The sequence below is a fragment of the Martes martes genome, assembly GCF_963455335.1.
Source record: "Martes martes genome assembly, chromosome: 9".
Lineage (NCBI taxonomy): Eukaryota > Metazoa > Chordata > Mammalia > Carnivora > Mustelidae > Martes > Martes martes.
In genome coordinates this window covers 99,377,659-99,394,570 of record NC_137896.1, presented here as the reverse complement: position 1 = coordinate 99,394,570, position 16,912 = coordinate 99,377,659, and the positions used below count along the sequence as shown (strand labels likewise).

At 45.0% G+C, this 16,912-nt stretch overlaps 1 protein-coding gene across 1 annotated transcript in view; it reads right to left on the bottom strand.

Annotated features, from left to right (window-relative positions):
* Positions 1–9,103: 9,103 nt before the first annotated feature.
* Positions 9,104–16,912, bottom strand: part of USP39 (ubiquitin specific peptidase 39) — a 28,709-nt gene continuing 20,900 nt past the window's right edge. The window contains exons 10-13 of the mRNA XM_080813306.1: positions 16,674–16,816; positions 12,403–12,538; positions 10,935–11,021; positions 9,104–9,624 (exon numbers count right to left, since the gene is read on the bottom strand). Of these exons, the coding sequence (XP_080669432.1) occupies positions 9,577–9,624; positions 10,935–11,021; positions 12,403–12,538; positions 16,674–16,816 (414 nt within the window). The 3' untranslated portion in view covers positions 9,104–9,576. The remainder of the gene's footprint in view (positions 9,625–10,934; positions 11,022–12,402; positions 12,539–16,673; positions 16,817–16,912) is intronic.

Sequence of the window (16,912 nt, the reverse complement as noted above, 5' to 3'; positions counted from 1 at the left end):
ACTACGGGTTCCCCAGCCAAGATACGTTGCCCCTCTCTGGCTCACATTCTCCTCAGTGGTAAAGGGGGGATCGAATAAAGTGGTTTCTAGGATTCTTTAGCTCTCCCATGTGCCAAGCCTCCTCCTCAGGCTCCCTGCCCTCTGCCCACACTGAGAAGAAGTCTTTCACCACCATGGTCACCTTCCCCATCTCCTTTAAGCTGATGGGCCATGAGCCCGCAGCTTGTAACCTCAGTCCTGTCGTCAGGCTTACCTCTCCTGTCTCTAACCACAGCCCAAAGCAGAGCCACTCCCTTCCTCTCTGGGTGTGAGGAGCAGCCTGGGGGGGCATCTTCCAGAGATCTGCAAGAGGGGGCTTCCGGCCCAGCCCACAAACTTCCGGCCAGACTTCACACCCCACTGGAGCCAGCCAGCTTCCACAGCACCCCAAGACTGGGTCCCCCGGAACTTGTCAGCCACACAGTCCTCCCCTGGCTCCAAGAGGACAGCGGGGTAGAAGCCAGGACCCACCTCACTTTCATCTCCATGTGCATCAGATACGGGCTTTTACAGTGATTTTGCTAATACTTTTACAAAACTCAGATTCAGAAGAATTTAAAAAATGGGAACATCAAGTACCATAAAAGATAGATACATGAAGTCAACATTTTTTTTTTTTTTAAAGTCAGAAAATCTCTGACTTGTCAAGAATGGACATAGCAGGACTCAAGCAGGGTGGGGAGGTGACTGGACAAGCTTTCATATTTGAAATTTCTCCTGCTTAAGAGCTATCATTTTAGGATGTAAAAAGGGGTTTTCTTTTTATCTTTGTGTAAGGTGAGCTTCCAAGTTTTGGTGGAAATTCCAGCATGATTCCATTTCTGCTATGATTTATCTCCTCAAAGCTCAGTTGGGGCACATGCTAAAAATCAGTTCTATGTAACCCAATGCCTATAACAATACTAATAAAACCTATTGCTTCACACTAAAAGGAAAAAGACAGTCATTTAAAATGCCCCCAAAGGGGCACCTGGGTGGCTCAGTGGGTTAAAGCCGCTGCCTTCGGCTCAGGTCATGATCCCAGCGTCCTGGGATCGAGCCCCGCATCGGGCTCTCTGCTCAGCTGGGAGCCTGCTTCTTCCCTTCTCTCTCTGCCTACTTGTGATCTGTCTGTCAAATAAATAAATAAAATCTTTAAAAAAAAAAATAAATAAATAAAATAAAATAAAATGCCCCCAAAGCCACAGCCTCACGCCTAGGGCAGCTGGACCGGACAGCGACATCACCCTGATCCTTAAGGGAGAGGTAGGTGCCCACGGTACCTCTCCCTCTGGTAACCGCTTCCAGCCCACCTCTCACACTCCCCTCTCCCAAAGAATAAGAAGGAGGTTGTTAGGGCACTCGAAAAATCAAAATATACAACAGCAGCAATAAAATTAAATAAACCTTAAACTTTAAAGACCTAAGTGCCTGGGAAGTGTCCTTTTATTTATAATATAAGAACTTTTGTTATTATATGTCCTATTATGAAAGAAATACATGTTTATTTCAGAAAATTCAGAAACTGCAGGTGACAAAGGAGTGGAAATCACCCCAATCCTACCAATCCCAGGAGAGGACGAGAGCAGGATATGTATACTTTGGCACTGAGCTATAGACATTTCCAATCCATTTTCCCCACATCACCACCATTTAAGTTGCAGAGAAAAGCTTTCTATACACTTGGGGTAAGGATGTACACAAATCCCTGGCCTCTGAATTTGAACTTGTAAGTGGATTTTTGTAAATCTATAGCAGACTATTGCCTTGCATACCATTATTTTGATCATAAGGTCAAGATCTCCAAGAGAAGAATGCTTTAAATTTTTTAAAAGCTCGGCTGGGAAGATGACGACGAGACAGAGCCTGGAGGTGAGGCAAGTGTGGGGATGAGTTCCTGAGGATGGCAGACAGGCTTTCACGCAACAGGAAGGTCAGGAGAGGACCAGCTTGTGGGAGGAGAGAACTGCAGGAGGCGGCTGCAGCTGAGACTCAGGGGGTCCCTGAGACATGCTCAGCATCCTGCACCCCCAGAGCAGGGTGGGAAAGGAAAAGCCCCAGGAGGTGTGAGGGCCGAAGAACAGAGAGGACTTGTTCTTCACTTCCCAGGGTGTGAGGAGAACACAAGTCCCTCGGAGAAGGCTGCCTCCAACATGGCATCAGGAAGAGTGCAAAATACAGCCTTCAAGGGGGGCCTAGCAAATAGGCCTGAGGACAGCCTCAGAGGGTGCCCCCTCCATGGTGCAGAAGGGCAAGCACACCCCCAGTGCCCAAGAGGCCATCAGAATCCACGTGGGACAAAATGGGGGGTCCTCAAGAGCCCATGACTGGGGACAAAGCACTGACAGATGTCATGCACCTTGAGAGGAACAGAAGTCAGACATGAGAGCCCATCACAGTGCAAGGACAGGGGGACCGAGAGGACCAGGGACAGTACAATCCCCAGTACCTCCCCTCATTACAGGGCACTTTGTCAGTCATTCCCAGAGAAAATGGAAGTAGGGTCCAGTCGTTAGTAACCCAAGAGGGGCTGAGTATTAAAAGAAGGGGCTGCAAATGTTTATAGCAGCATGTCCACAACAGCCAAACTATGGAAAGAGCCTAGATGTCCATCAACAGATGAATGGATAAAGAGGATATGGTGTATATATACAATGGAATACCATGCAGCCATCAAAAAACCAAAATTTTGCCATTTGCAAGGACATGAATGGAACTAGAGGGTATTATGCTAAACGAAATAAGTCAATCAGAGAAAGACAATTATCATATGATCTCACTGATATGAAAAATTTGAGAAACGAAGCAGAGTATCATAGGGGAAGGGAGGGAAAAATGAAACAAGACAAAACCAGAGAGGGAGAAAAATCATAAAAGACTCTTAATCTTAGGAAATAAACTGAGGGTTGCTGGAGGGGAGGGGGGTTGGGAGGAATGGGGTGGCTGAGTGATGGACGCTGGGGAGGGTACGTGCTACGGTGAGTGCTGTGAATTGTGTAAGATTGATGAATCACAGACCTGTACCCCTGAAACAAATAATCATTATATGTTATTAAAAAAAGAAAAGAAAAAAAAAGGAGAGGAAAGGAAAGGAAAGAAAAAAAAGAAAAAGAAAGGGCTGGGCACATGGGTGGCTCAGTCAGTTAAGCAACAGACTCTTGATTTCAGCTCAGGTCATGATCTCAGGGTTGTGAAACTGAGCTCTGTATGGGGCTTTATGCTGGGTGTGGGGCCTGCTTGGGATTCTCTGTCTCTCATAAATTAATTTTTTTAATAAATAAAAAAATAAGAAGGGGTTCAGTCACTTTCTAATGGAAATGTTATATTTTGGGGGCTTAAGAGCCCAAATTAGTTCAATTATAAAACAATAAAGATAGTCTCATGTCCCCCTAATTAATGACTGAGATTTAAAATCCACAACATAATCATTGTAACATTTTATCACAGATCATTCCGAACTTTTCTCTACACATATACAAAAATAGATGTAACAGATTTTTTTTCTTTAGACTTTATTTATTTATTCAAGAGAGAGAGAGGCAGAGAGGGAGAGAGAGCAGCAGAGTCCCCACTGAGCACAGAGCCTGACTCTAGGCCAATCCCAGGATATGACCCGAGCCAAAGGCAGCTGCTTAACTGACTAAGCCACCCAGGCACCCCTATATATAACAGATGTACAAAAATGGAAACATTCTACATCTGCTTTGTAAACTGAGTAACTGCTTTGTTCATTTAAAATTAATCTTTCTGGGGGCACCTGGTGGCTTAGTCCGTTGAGTGGCTGGCTTAGTTTCAGCTCAGGTGCTGATCTTGGGGGTTTGGGCATAAAGCCCCGCCTCTCTGTGCTCAGCAGGGAGTCTGCATAAGATTTCCTCCCCCTCTCTCTCTGAAATGAATAAATAGATCTTTTTTTAAATTAAAATAAAAAATAATAAATAATAGAAAGAATACTTCCAGGGACTCCTGGCTGGTTGAGTTGGTGAGGCTCGCAACTCTTTTCTTTTTTTTTTTTTTTTAAGATTTTATTTATTTATTTGACAGAGAGAGAGCACAAGTAAGCAGAGCAGCAGGCAGAGGGAGAGAGAGAAGCAGGCTCTCTGCTAAGCAGGGAAAGCCCCAAAGTTGCAAGCCCCAAAGCTTGCAACTCTTGATCTCAGGGTTATGAGCTTGAGCCCCAGGTTGGGTGTAGAGATTATTTAAAAATAAAATCTTAGGGGCACCTGGGTGGCTCAGTGGGTTAAGGCCTCTGCCTTCGGCTCAGGTCATGATCCCAGGGTCCTGGGATCGAGCCCCGCATCGGGCTCTCTGCTCAGCAGGGAGCCTGCTTCCCACCCCCCTGCTCTCTGCCTGCCTCTCTGCCTACTTGTGATCTCTCTCTGTCAAATAAATAAATAAAATCTTTAAAAAAATGTTAAAAAATAAATAAAATAAAGTAAAATAAAATAAAAATAATTGACCTTTTCCTTCAAGTCAATTGCAAGACGTGAAATTTGGGGGATGAAAACTACACACATCTTTACTTCTACTAGAGGTTGCATCACACACTACCCCTCTGTGCCAGCCACATAGGCTTCTATCCCAGTAACAAACACGTGCCTCTTCTCCACTCTCACCAACCCTCAGTATTAGCAATCTTTCAAATCTTTGCTAATCTAAAATGTAAAAACAACCTCCCTGCTTGTTCTATTTTCCCTTTCTTCAGTTACGAAGTAGACACTTTTTTACATATTTATTGGCCATTTGTATTTTATCTTTTGTGAAATGCCTATTGGGGTTTTTGCTCAATTTTCCATAGAAGTATTCTTTTCCTTTTTCTTTTTTTTTAAGATTTTATTTATTTGAGAGAGTATGCATGAGCAGTGGGGAGGGGCAGTGGGGAGGGCCAGAGGGAGAGTGGATAGCAGATTCCCCGCTGAGCAGGGAGCCTGACCACAACCACACGGGGCTCCATCCCAGGAGCCTGGGATCATGACCTCAGCCAAAGGCGGATGCTTAACTGACTGAGCCACCCTGCTTGTGAGCCCCTGGAGTATTCTCTTTTTTATCAGTAAAAATATATTAGGTATATTCTTTACTGTCCTATAAGTTGTAAAACTCATCCTGTCATATGTCTTTTACCTTTAGGTTATGTGTTCCATGTATCTGTCTTTTCCTTTGTGATTTCTGGCTAAGAAGACACAAATTCCACTTTTCTCTCATGTGCTGGTCAGACCAGACAGACCCTGAGGTCTCCAAACCAGAAGCCTGTGACCCCAGTTCAGACAGCAGTGGTGGAAGCACATGTCACCCACAAAGGCCCTAAAACTTCTGCACACAGAATCAGCTCTGAGCAGTGGTTCTAAACATTTCAGGCAACAGTGTCTATTGTCAATATCTTGGGTGGGTTTAAAGCAACAAAATCTGGGCACCTGGGTGGCTCAGTTAAGTGTCTGCCTTTGGCTCAGGTCATGATCTCAGGGGCCTGGGATCAAGCTCCACATTGGGCTCTGAGCTCAACAGGGAGTTTGCTTCTCCCTCTGCCCCTTTCCTCACTCATGTTCTCTCTTCCTCTCAAATAAATAGATGAATAAATAAATAAAATCTTAAAAAAAATAGACAAAATCTGATCCTGGAGTCCCAGGATCAAGTCCCGTATTGGGCACCCTGCTCAGCAGGGAGCCTACTTCTCGCTTTGATGCTCCCCCCGTCATGCTCCCCCACTCTCTCAAATTATCTAAAAAAAAAAGACAAAATCATTTGTGCAAAACAAACCTACAGAGAACACAGACTTAGCACTATATAACTTGCCCCATGAACATTAAGTTAGCAGCTGAGTTTTAAGTGCCGAGCATTTATGTAGGGCTAGGCACAAAAAAACAGTTCCTGTCTGCCCTTTGGGAACTTAGAGCCTAGTTGGGAAGACAGACATTCATCACGGAATCACAGCAGGAAAAAAAAAGGAACACCTCAGGTATGATCTGTGTTACCACTCAGAGACACACATGGTACTGAGGAGGTGTGAGAGGTCAGAGAGGCAAAGGAAGAGCAAGTTAAAAGGGAGAGAGCATCCCTAGCAGAGGAAGCAGATGGCAGAAAGGCCTGCATCCTATGGCCCATCTGAGCAATGGAAGGAAAGACAGGGAGCCTGGGACTGACAACCAGGAGAAACTTCCCAAGTCCTGAGGCTGAGAGGCTAAGGATTTCCATCTAAGAGCCAACAAAGTGTCTTCAGTGGGAAATCAGGGTATGTGGGAGAAATAACTTGATTAGGCGTGTGCTTTGAAGGATTGGTCTGGCCAAAGTGTGAATGAATAGGGAGAAGCGGCCACAAGAAGGGGCGGAGACCTGTTAGGAGACCATTGTAAACGGAAGTTAGTGATAGCTTAAACTAGGATGAGAGTGGCAGAGGGCCTGTGCCGAAGTCACATGGATCCTGGAGAATAGCGTCAGACTACGGTAAACGTAATCAGATGGCGACTCCAGCTGAAGCTGTTGTCCCAGATGTAGCGTCTTTACTGATAATACAGCACAGCCCTCGGTCCTTGGCCTGCAGCTTTAGCTCTTTTTTCTCCATATCAATTTATAAAGATCACAAGAAATAGTTAGCTTTTACCTGGCAGGACACCTTCACAGTGTTGTCTCAGGACAATGTCAATTCTCCCCCTACCATCATACTGTTCGGATATCTTGGTTATCCTGACATTCCACAAAACATCACACTTATCTGCTACGCTGATGACAGTATGATGATGCTAGGCAATGAGCAGGAAGTGACGAGTACTTTTTTTTTTAAGATTTTATTTTCGAGAGAGAGAGAGAGGAGAGCGACCGTGAGTGAGGGGAAGAGCAGAGTGGGAGGGAGAGGGACATGCAGACTCCTTGCTGAGTGTGGATCCCGATGTGGGGCTCGATCCCGGAACCCAAACCATGAGTCAAACAGTCAACAGCCACCCAAGCACCCCGTGACAAGTACTTTAGATGTCTTAGTAAGACATAAGCAAACAAGAGGGTGGGATTTAACCCTGAAACAATTCAGGGGCCAGCTACCTTAGAGGTTTCTGGGGATCTACAGTGTGGTCTAGAGTACGTCAAAGTATCCCCTCCTTTGTGAAAGACAAGCTGCTATACCTCTTAACACTTACCACTTACTACGTTAGGGTGTGCTACTTTAACTCAGCTAGAGATCGCTGTAGAGCTACTAGTTTCAAAGGGAGGCCAGGACAAGAAGTTTCCAAAGCACAAGCAGTCAGATAGACTGCTCTACTCCTTGCACCTAAGGATCCAGGCTGGCCGACATTTTGAAGTGTCCTTGGCAAATGGGAATGCTGAATGGAGCCTCTGACAAGAACCACCAGGAGAATCACAGTGCAGAATTTCAGGATTTGGGAGCAAGTCTATGCCCTCATCTTCTGCAGGTACCTATCCTCCTCCTGAGAAACAGCTGCTGGCTAGCTAGTGGGCCATAACAGACTGAGCACCTAAACACGGGCTAACAGGTGACCATGCAAACTGCATCTCCTGCACTCATGAACCTGCTGTGGTCTGACTCAACGAGCCCTAATATTGGCCAAGTGCGGCTGCAAGCTACCATTAAATGGGTAGTCTATTAAACCAACCTCAGTCAAGGCCAAAAGGCACAAGTTACATGAGCAGGTGGCCCACATTCCTTTAAGACCAACTCCTGTTGCATTGCCTCCCCGGGCGTTCCTTAAGACCAGCTGACCAAGGAAGACGAAACGCAAGCCTGATGTACAGACGGATTCGTACAAAATGCTGGTCCAGGCTGCAAGTGGGCAGCTGCAGTACTTCGTCCCCACTCAGGGTGACAGTGAAGGACAGTGGTGAAGGGAAATCCTCTAGCGGGCTTAACTGCAAACAGTATACTGGGTTGCTTACTATGTTTGGAGCGTGAGACAGCCAAAAGTTCAGACCTCAACTAATTCATGGGCAGTTGTCAACGGCTGAGTTGGATGGTCAGGGATTCAGAATGAGCAGGATTATAAAACTGGTGAAAAGGAAGTCTGGGGAAGAGGTGTAAGTACAGACTCCTTGATACACTATATAGATCTATCACACTACACTATATATACTATATACCATATATATGCTACATGTATTACTATAGTAACATAATACACATACTATGCAAGTACTTGTTTTCCATCTGAATGGCTCCAAAAGGCATCTGCTGCAGAGGAGACCCTTAATAATGAGGTTTACACGAGTGACGTGACCTGTGGAATGCCAGCCAGCAGCCTTTCTCTGGTGCTTGCCCAGTGAGCTCGTGAGCCATCGTGGCAGCAAGAGAGGCTCCACGTGGGCTCAACAACCTGACTTCCCCATACCCTGACCTGAGCAGTACTTCTGCCGAACAGCTGATCTGCCAACAGCAGGAATGAACAGTGAGTGCCCAGTACGGCACTATTCCTTGTGAGCATCAGCCAGCTATGTGGTGCAGGCGGATGACATCATCTATTCTGGAGGCAGAGATCTGACCTCAGAGCCTAGCACTGAGTCCTGAGGAATCTCAACTTTAAACAGCCAGAGAGAGGAAGAGGAGTCAGCAAGCGACATCCTGAAGCTGTCAAAGAGGTAAAAGCAAACAGCAGCAGCACTGACTTCCAGAAGTCAAGGGTGGCAGCCACAGACATGCAGGGATCCTACCTCCCTTTAAGAGACCTCGCTGTGGGCGACTGACTGCCACCAGCGGCTGTGTCTTTACATCGCCCACATTTTCAGCTCTGCCACAGTGCTTGGGCTGAGGCCACACTTTCTCCAGGCTGGTCCTCATCAATAGCTGAGCTTGAAGAAAGCCATTTCTGCTTGATTCTTCTCATCAGCAAGCTTTGCTCTGCGCCCCCCACTGGCCTGGCTCAGACTCTCAGAACTGCGCTGCAGTCCGTTATCCCTCCTGCCTGCCTTCCCTCCTCCTTCCCTCACATGGCCCTGCACCTCAGCCTGAAGCCGCCCACCTCCACACTTCTGGTTAAGCACAGGAATTTATTGCTTTAGTCAGATATTTTGTTACCTGGAGACAAAATGCATCCCAAATGACACACCACCCACAAGCTGACAATAGCCTAAGGGAAGGATATAAAACAAGAGGCTGGTTTAAAAACAGGAAAACATTTAATCCATTCCAATACACATCAGGAAATGAAGTGAACCACAGGAAAAACACCTATGATGGAAGAAGGACATTACTGGCTTCATGCTCTTATTCCTAGAACCCTGAGGCTCTGATACCGAGAAGACATTATCTTGTCCTTCAGATACTCCCAGAAGCCCAGAAAGAAATTACACACATCTGTTACAGAGTTCTGGCCTGCTCAAGCTAGAGGGGAGCTAGACAAGAAGGAGAAAGGATCATCAATCTATAATCAACTGATCAGAGAACAGCTGCGTGATGGTGCAGAGCCATCCCAGGCATGTGGGCCCCTCTGATGCCCTGGGGTGAACCTGAACCCACAAAACGGGTTAGTTCAGGGAATGTGCCAATCGGCCCATGGTCAGCTACAGTTTTTGGTATTATTATACCTTCAGCCAAAGCCCTGGGGAGCAAAACCCAAAACTCCTCCTTCAAGCCCCCTGCTGGTTGGTTTCATCATTATCTCGCCTCTTCCAAATCTGTAAGAAACGAATACAACAGACATGTAGGAGCTGGCACTCAATCCACACGCATTTACCACGTACCTGTTCTACCCTAGGCGAGGGACAGCCCCTCGCTCCACATCCATATTTTGGCTGTCCCCTAAAACAAACCCCATCTTCCTTCAGGAAATACCCCTTTGTTTGATTTTTATCTTTCTACCCATCCCCCTCTCCTTACCCTCTATGCCAAACTAGCTTTCTAAAAAAGAACTCCTAGTTAAGACTAGACATAGACAAATAGACAAAGTCATGGGCCACAGACTAAGTCAGTAAAGAGTTATCTCTAGAACGGGAAGTGTCTCCATTCGTTTTTACGAAGCTATAGCTTTTTGACACCAGGGGACAAGGTCGTGAAAAGAGCAGGACGCAGTGTGGCACTGCCTTTTCTACCGTCTTGGATCTCTGCGCTTTTTGCAGAACTTCCAACAGCCCTTGGCTGGGACAGAGCAGCCCAAGGTGCGCAAGCTCTGTGCCCCAGAGGAGCCCCTGTGAAGAGGACCCAGGGATACAACTGCTATTTTCAGTGGAACACCAGTGGCAGTTACTAATTAGGATGACTGTACTTTGGATTTGCTGCACCTTTTTTTATAGTAAGATACCAAATGCTTAATAAGGATGTTTTATTTAACCCACTAAGCAGATATCAAAGGGAGCATTTTAAAGAGAATTACGCCTCTTTGAAAAATGGATCAAATTCTTGAATTCAACATAGTGTGTTTGTAAGTAAACTTACGGTGTGATAAGACAAAACAAAGCTATAGGTTTTTCTTAGTCTCTGTCTTCCTTCTTTGCCAGGTACCAGGGCAGTTATAAAAGAAACAAGAGATACTCTGCTCCGTGAGCTCTCAATCCAATAGAGAGAACATTAAAATACTAAGGTTGGTGCTCTAGTAAAGGCATGCAGAAAGCACTCTGAGGTCACAAAGAGCGCTAACTTGGCCTGGGATGCTGGGGAAAGCTTCAGAGCCAACTCCTAGTTAGGGTCCTGATGATTCTGGGCTCTCCTTCCTTGAAACCTCTGCAAAACTAACTTGGCCACACATATAACCTCCTTGCTCATCCATAAACCATCCATGCTTCCCAGCCCTTCTCTTTTCTAGCAATCACCCCTGGGCTCTCACAGTCATATAATCGGGCCCCATCTCACTCCTCCCGAGCATCCCAACAGGTATCCAGCCTAACCAAGGGTATAACTCCATCCCACCTCCTGCCTTCACCCACATCATTCCTCTCACTGGCCCCATACCCTCTCTGTTCAGTGCACACCAAGTTCATGGCTAACCCACCTGAATGTAAGCCTCTGAAAGCGTGATCATCTGGGGAAGGATGTCAGTCACCTGCAGGTCTTGTAATTCATACCATTTGCCCGTCCCCTGCAAAAAGTGTGAAGGGATGGGTTAGTGTGCTCCCTAAAACCAAAAGGTGTAGGAGAGGACTGCAGCAAAAAGTGAGAAAAATCAGAATAGTCATTAGACCACCACTTGGAAAGAGTCATAATTAAGAGGGTGCATGGTTGGGGGCACCTGGGTGGCTCAGTGGGTTAAGCCTCTGCCTTCGGCTCAGGTCATGATCCCAGTGTCCTGGGATCGAGCCCCATATCAGGCTCTCTGCTCGCTCGGGGGGAAGCCTGCTTCTCCCTCTCCCATTCCCCCTGCTTGTATTCCCTCTCTCGCTGTGTCTCTGTCAAATAAATAAAATTTAAAAAAAAAAAAAAAAAAGAGGGTGCATGGCTTCTGCTTGGTATTATTTGATTTAAAGAGCTTTTAGAGTGCTGACTCTTGTTTTCTGCTCAGGTCATGATCTCCCGATGATGAGATCAAGCCCTGTGCTGGGCTCTGCACTTAGCACGTAGTCTGTTTAGGATTCTCTCTGCACCCCTCCCTATCTCTCAAATAAATACATTTTCTTAAAAAAGATACAAATGAGCTGAACACACATTAAGCAGTTGGCATACTTTCCAGCGCACAGTGAAATGCTGGATAAACCGAGCTAGTTATTACACAGTCCCAGAATACTAGTCAAATTAAAACAATCTGTGCTAATAATCCGTGTGATACCAAATATAACTTAAGTACATGTTTCATCCATTTTTAGCTTGAGACAAATTCAGAAGTGTTTTTAGCTAAAAGAAACCTTTAGAGCAGTGCTTCATAAACTTTAATTACATACTGGAGGGTCTTGTTTAAAATGCGGATTCTGATCCAGGAGGTTTGGGTGGGGCCTAAGATTCTACATTCCTAGCAAGTTCTCCTGTATGTCAATGCTGCTAGCTGGAGAATGCCACTTCAGGTGGTAAGGCTCTCGTCTGGGACAGCGGTGTTCAACCTTAGCTGCACAGTGGAATCTCCTGGATAATTTAACACCATGCTGCCTGCTTCCCACCTCCAGATAATCTAATGCAATCTCTCAAGTCTGACTGACACCTTGAGCCAGATAATCCTTCATTATGGGGCTGCCTGGGCACTACAGGATATTTAGCAGCAGCCCCAGCCTCTATTCCAGGTGAAACCCAACAGGCACAAATTACACTGTTCTAACCTAACTGGCCTGGAATGGCCCAGGTGTAAGGATTTAAAAACCTCCCCAGGTGAGTACAACGTGCGGCCGAAATTGAGAATCACTGCCTGAAACTAACCACTGACTACTGACAGCTCTTTTACTTGAAGAACAGCAAAGTCAAGGCCAAGACCAGGCAAACTAAAGAGAGCTGCCCACTGAAATGCCAAAGGCACAAGCACCATTTCTGCCACTCACGTGATGAAGCACATGGATCCGGTAGGAGCCCTCCGAGGGCTTGCCGTCATGGACAATGTTGGCAATGAGGTCATACGTGGTATTCTTGTGCACTGCTTGTACTTCCTCAGACAGGTACTCTCTCAGATCCACATTTCTAGTGATGATGACAATAAAGCCACAAGATCAGACAAAGGCTATGGAGGTCAGGGAAACAGTCCTACATCAATGGACCACTGAGCTACTGAACCCTATTTTAGAAGCCCAGATCTAGGTAGGCCTGCAGAGCCTTAGAAGCCCAGGCTGGTGGAAATTCACATCATTTACCACAAGCATGAGACAAACTAGAAAGACTGGCTCTACGGGGAAAGCACACTAAAAAAGGAGGTCTGGCCATCAAAGATGTGGGGCCTCACATCATTCAGATTAGAACTGGAATGAGGGCTTCTGCCGCTTCAGAGATACACGGGAATCTGAACAGGTTACAAAGCCTAAGGTCTTTGAGGATATGAAAAGAGTGTCACCATCTCCTCTGAGATGGTGAGGATTAAGGAAGACATGACTAACATGCTGCCCTCTCTCGGAATACCAAAGCCGCAGTGTTCATTCGATGCTGGGTCCCTAATCTCTGGCTATGGAAGGTCTGACCGCATGATTCTGTGAGTTGCCACTGTATACAATCATTTTCACAATTTCAACATGGCAAAATGGGCAAACGAGTAGCTTCAGCACGGAAGGGGAATTTACTCAAGGTAAGGTAGAAAAGCAGCTAGAACCAGGCCCTGGAGAAGCAGCAAGATCCAAGGGACTTGCATGACCTCTTTTCTGACACTGATTTTGTTTTTCTCCCTCTTTCGGCAGCTCCACTTTCTCTTCTTTAGGTGACCCACCCTGGCTACTCCATAGCTTCCCAATTTTTCAGTTCTGGTTGCCAAAAGAAACTACTGACTACGTTCCTGCAACTGGGACTGCAAAATATCTATTTTATTTTGAATACCTTAACATTCCCTTTCAAATACAGAGAAGCACTCTTGAATCTGGAATAAATCTCCTTTCATGTTTTATGTGTTGGATTCTAACCATCAGTTGAAGCATAAATGTATATACCAGTTACTGCAAAACCAAGTGCTATAGTAAATGTCAACTATGAAAATGGGACAAAGACAATTGTGATGAAATTTCCTATAGTTAAAACTATACAACAGAAAGCGTGACCATGAACATGCATTAGAGTGTATTATATTTCTAATCTCTCTAGAACTGACATGCCGTCTCATGTACTACCACTCAAGACATAAACTCCAATAATGTCATCCATGAAGGATTCACAGGAAATGCTAACAGCAGTCACGGCCATGGTCACTTCCAGATGGATATCTCCCTCTGAATTATAGACTGTGAATACACTACCTGTCCAAAAATAAAAAAACTCTTCTATGTAAACTATGTAATAATAAATGAACATGTAACTTTGTTCTAATTACATCAGGGAGATTTCCACGTGTTAGTGAAAGCTATTTATTTCTGCAGACTAAAAGAGTACCATATAGACTGCAAAGCAACATTTATTGTTAAAGATAATCTGGATAGGAGTTGAAGGAAATCCAAGTGAGTTCCAGAGAGCCAGAAGGCCTGCTGGATGCCAAGAGTGATCTGCTCCAGCTGCCTCTCCTCTGCTTTAATAACACCTGTCCAGACTTTTTATCCGAACCTGTCCTAGAGAATCTTCAGGAGTATTAATACTCATGTTTTCATATCTAAACCAAAACCGTTTAGTGATAAAAGGGAATGAATACATGTTAAAATCATTTTGTTTTAGAAAACAGCCAAAGGCTCCCACTACACTCTTCTTCCAATCAGAACAGTCCAATTCAGAGAACACCTAACTAGCTGGAAGTACAGCTCTAATCCTGTGCTCCAGAAACCCTACCCCCAGATGAGCAAAGGGCACCTAATCACCACAAATATGATCAGTCTCTAGTAAAAAGATGTATTATGAATAAAACACAGAAGAAAAATTAGGTAGGAAAAGGTTCCTCTTTGAAAATCGGAGACTTCAGGGTGCCTGGGTGGCTCAGTCGGTTGAGCATCTGACTCTTGGTTTTGGCTCAAGTCATGATCTCATGGGTCATGAGATGGAGCCCCGCATCAGGCTCCATGCTCAGCGTGGAGTCTGCTTGGGATTCTTTCCCTCTTCATCTCCCTCCCCCTCTGTCCCTCCCTCCGCTCACACGTGTGCTTGCTCAATCACTCTTTATTTCTCGCCTATATACTCTCTCCCTAAAATAAATAAATCTTAAAAAAAAAAAAAAGAGTGGAGACTTTAGCTAATCTAGAACCATATTACTCCAAAAGTAATTATAGTGTACAAAGCATTTAAAATGCAGGTTTCCGGAATTAGCCTGTAAAAGGATGACTAGCTAAGAATTTATCTTTTTCTCAACTTCTCCCAAGTCGCTTTCCAAAGAACAAACTAATGAAGTCAGTTACCAAAACCTAAATGCAACAAGTAGCCAAATAAACATACTCCAGGTGCAACATAAAAGAAACCAACGGAGAGGGCGCCTGGGTGGCTCAGTTGGTTGCGCGACTGCCTTCGGCTCAGGTCACGATCCTGGACTTCCAGGATCGAGTCCCGCATCGGGCTCCCAGCTCCTTGGGGAGTCTGTTTCTCACTCTGACCTTCTCCTCTCTCATGCTCTCTCTCACTCATTCTCTCTCAAGTAAATAAATAAAATCTTAAAAAAAAAAAAAAAAAGAAACCAACGAGAGAGGCCATTTCTGTGGTGACTGAGCAGGAACTATCATCGATGCATAGTCCTCCTTCCTCCGGAACTGCCCTCCAGTCAAGAGCACTCCCTCCTCCCAGGAACACACTGGTGACTGTGGCAATTCACAAGAGTCCAGTTCTGAAAGAGAACCCCACTACATGGACTTCCAAAGAAAGGTTCTCTGTGGTCTCACTCAAGGTAGCACAGAGCTGGCTTTCATGTCCTCTAATTTCACTCTGTTCCACAGACAAGATACTAGTGAAGAACAGGAAGGAAAGTGTGGGATAATCAAGTAAGAGATTCTCCTGTAATGCTAACTACAAAAGTGTCCTCTCCTCATCCTCTCAACTGTTCTCAGATTCCTGGTGATCATAGAAACAGGAAAAATAAAATGTTAATCTTGGAAGGACCCCGAGGGTTCACTAGTCCAAGCCTCTCATTTTATCCATGTCAGAATAACTCCAGAAGATATGCAACAACCTGCCCAAAGTCACACAGCTAGAATAGCACAGCACTCGGGCTTCTTTACTTTCAGATACTACCCTCTTAAACACTACCCAGAATTAAGAACTGGAACCATTCAAAGGAGAAAACTGGTAGTGCTGGTGTGGTTTGGTCAACTGAGAAATGGAGAGGGATGGAGAGAGAGGGGAAGGAAGGGATGAGCATTTACACATTACAGCTCCCAAACTACTCTGTGAGGGTTTGGGGGAAAAAAACACCAAAAAACAAAAAATCTTACTGAGCTAAACATCAAGTTAATCCCATCATAGATCCACCCAAATCCTTCTCGACAAGAAGCTGCCTTGGGGCTCCACTCTCACCTAAACGCCAGCAAAGAGACCATCACTCCTCCTGCCAGTCCTACCATCAGGTTTCTCCATGTTCTCAGAGACATCTTCTTCAGAGCATGAAAAACCATGTCTCCTAAGAACTGAAAACCAACTGTCTACCCCCCAAAACAGAAGCTGAGTTAGAAAGAAGTAAAATGAAAGCATCTGGTACAACTCCTCCAAATTTACATTAAAATACTCACAGAAGTTCATAAAAAGGCAACTACATGATAAAAAGTAAGGCCATATATCAAAATTTATCTTTCTCACCAACAGGCAAGACAAAGATGGCAAAACAAATGTGGAACCTCCCCATTGTCTGTGCCTAACTACAGATGCAAAGACCGGCAAACAGACGAAAAGACCCTAACTGCTCGGGATCACCTTTGAAGCCAGGCAGAATTCTACCTGTCCTGCCCTACTTCCATCAACTGTTTTTCCTACAGTGAAAGACTACACTGCCCAGCAAGCAACAGGAGAGAAGGTAAAAGGACTGCCTCGAGGTAAACATCTAACTTTGAAGTCCCTGAAATATTTGTATCCTTCCAATAACCCTTAACTTACATAGTATAGGTAGGCTCCGTTCCCAGCAACCTCTAAGACAGTTCCAAATGATTAACAATACAAAAATATGAAAAGAGATTCAGGCTCACTCCCCCTAAGAGAAATGAAGCAGGTTAATACTCACGTAATGGGGAAGTTGACAATAGTTGGATTCTTCTCCACAAAGAAATTGTTTTTAGTGAATCTCTTAATACAAAAGATGAGATATGGAGGCAACTTGGTAAGCTGAAAGCGTTTTAGAAAGTTCTCCTTGTAGGTCTTATATTCCTAGACAAAGTGAGAAGGAAATCATCAAATTAGTGCTGGAGTACTGAGGTAGGGGCGTGAGTTTTGTTTTGGTTGGATTTTTAAATATAATTCTGC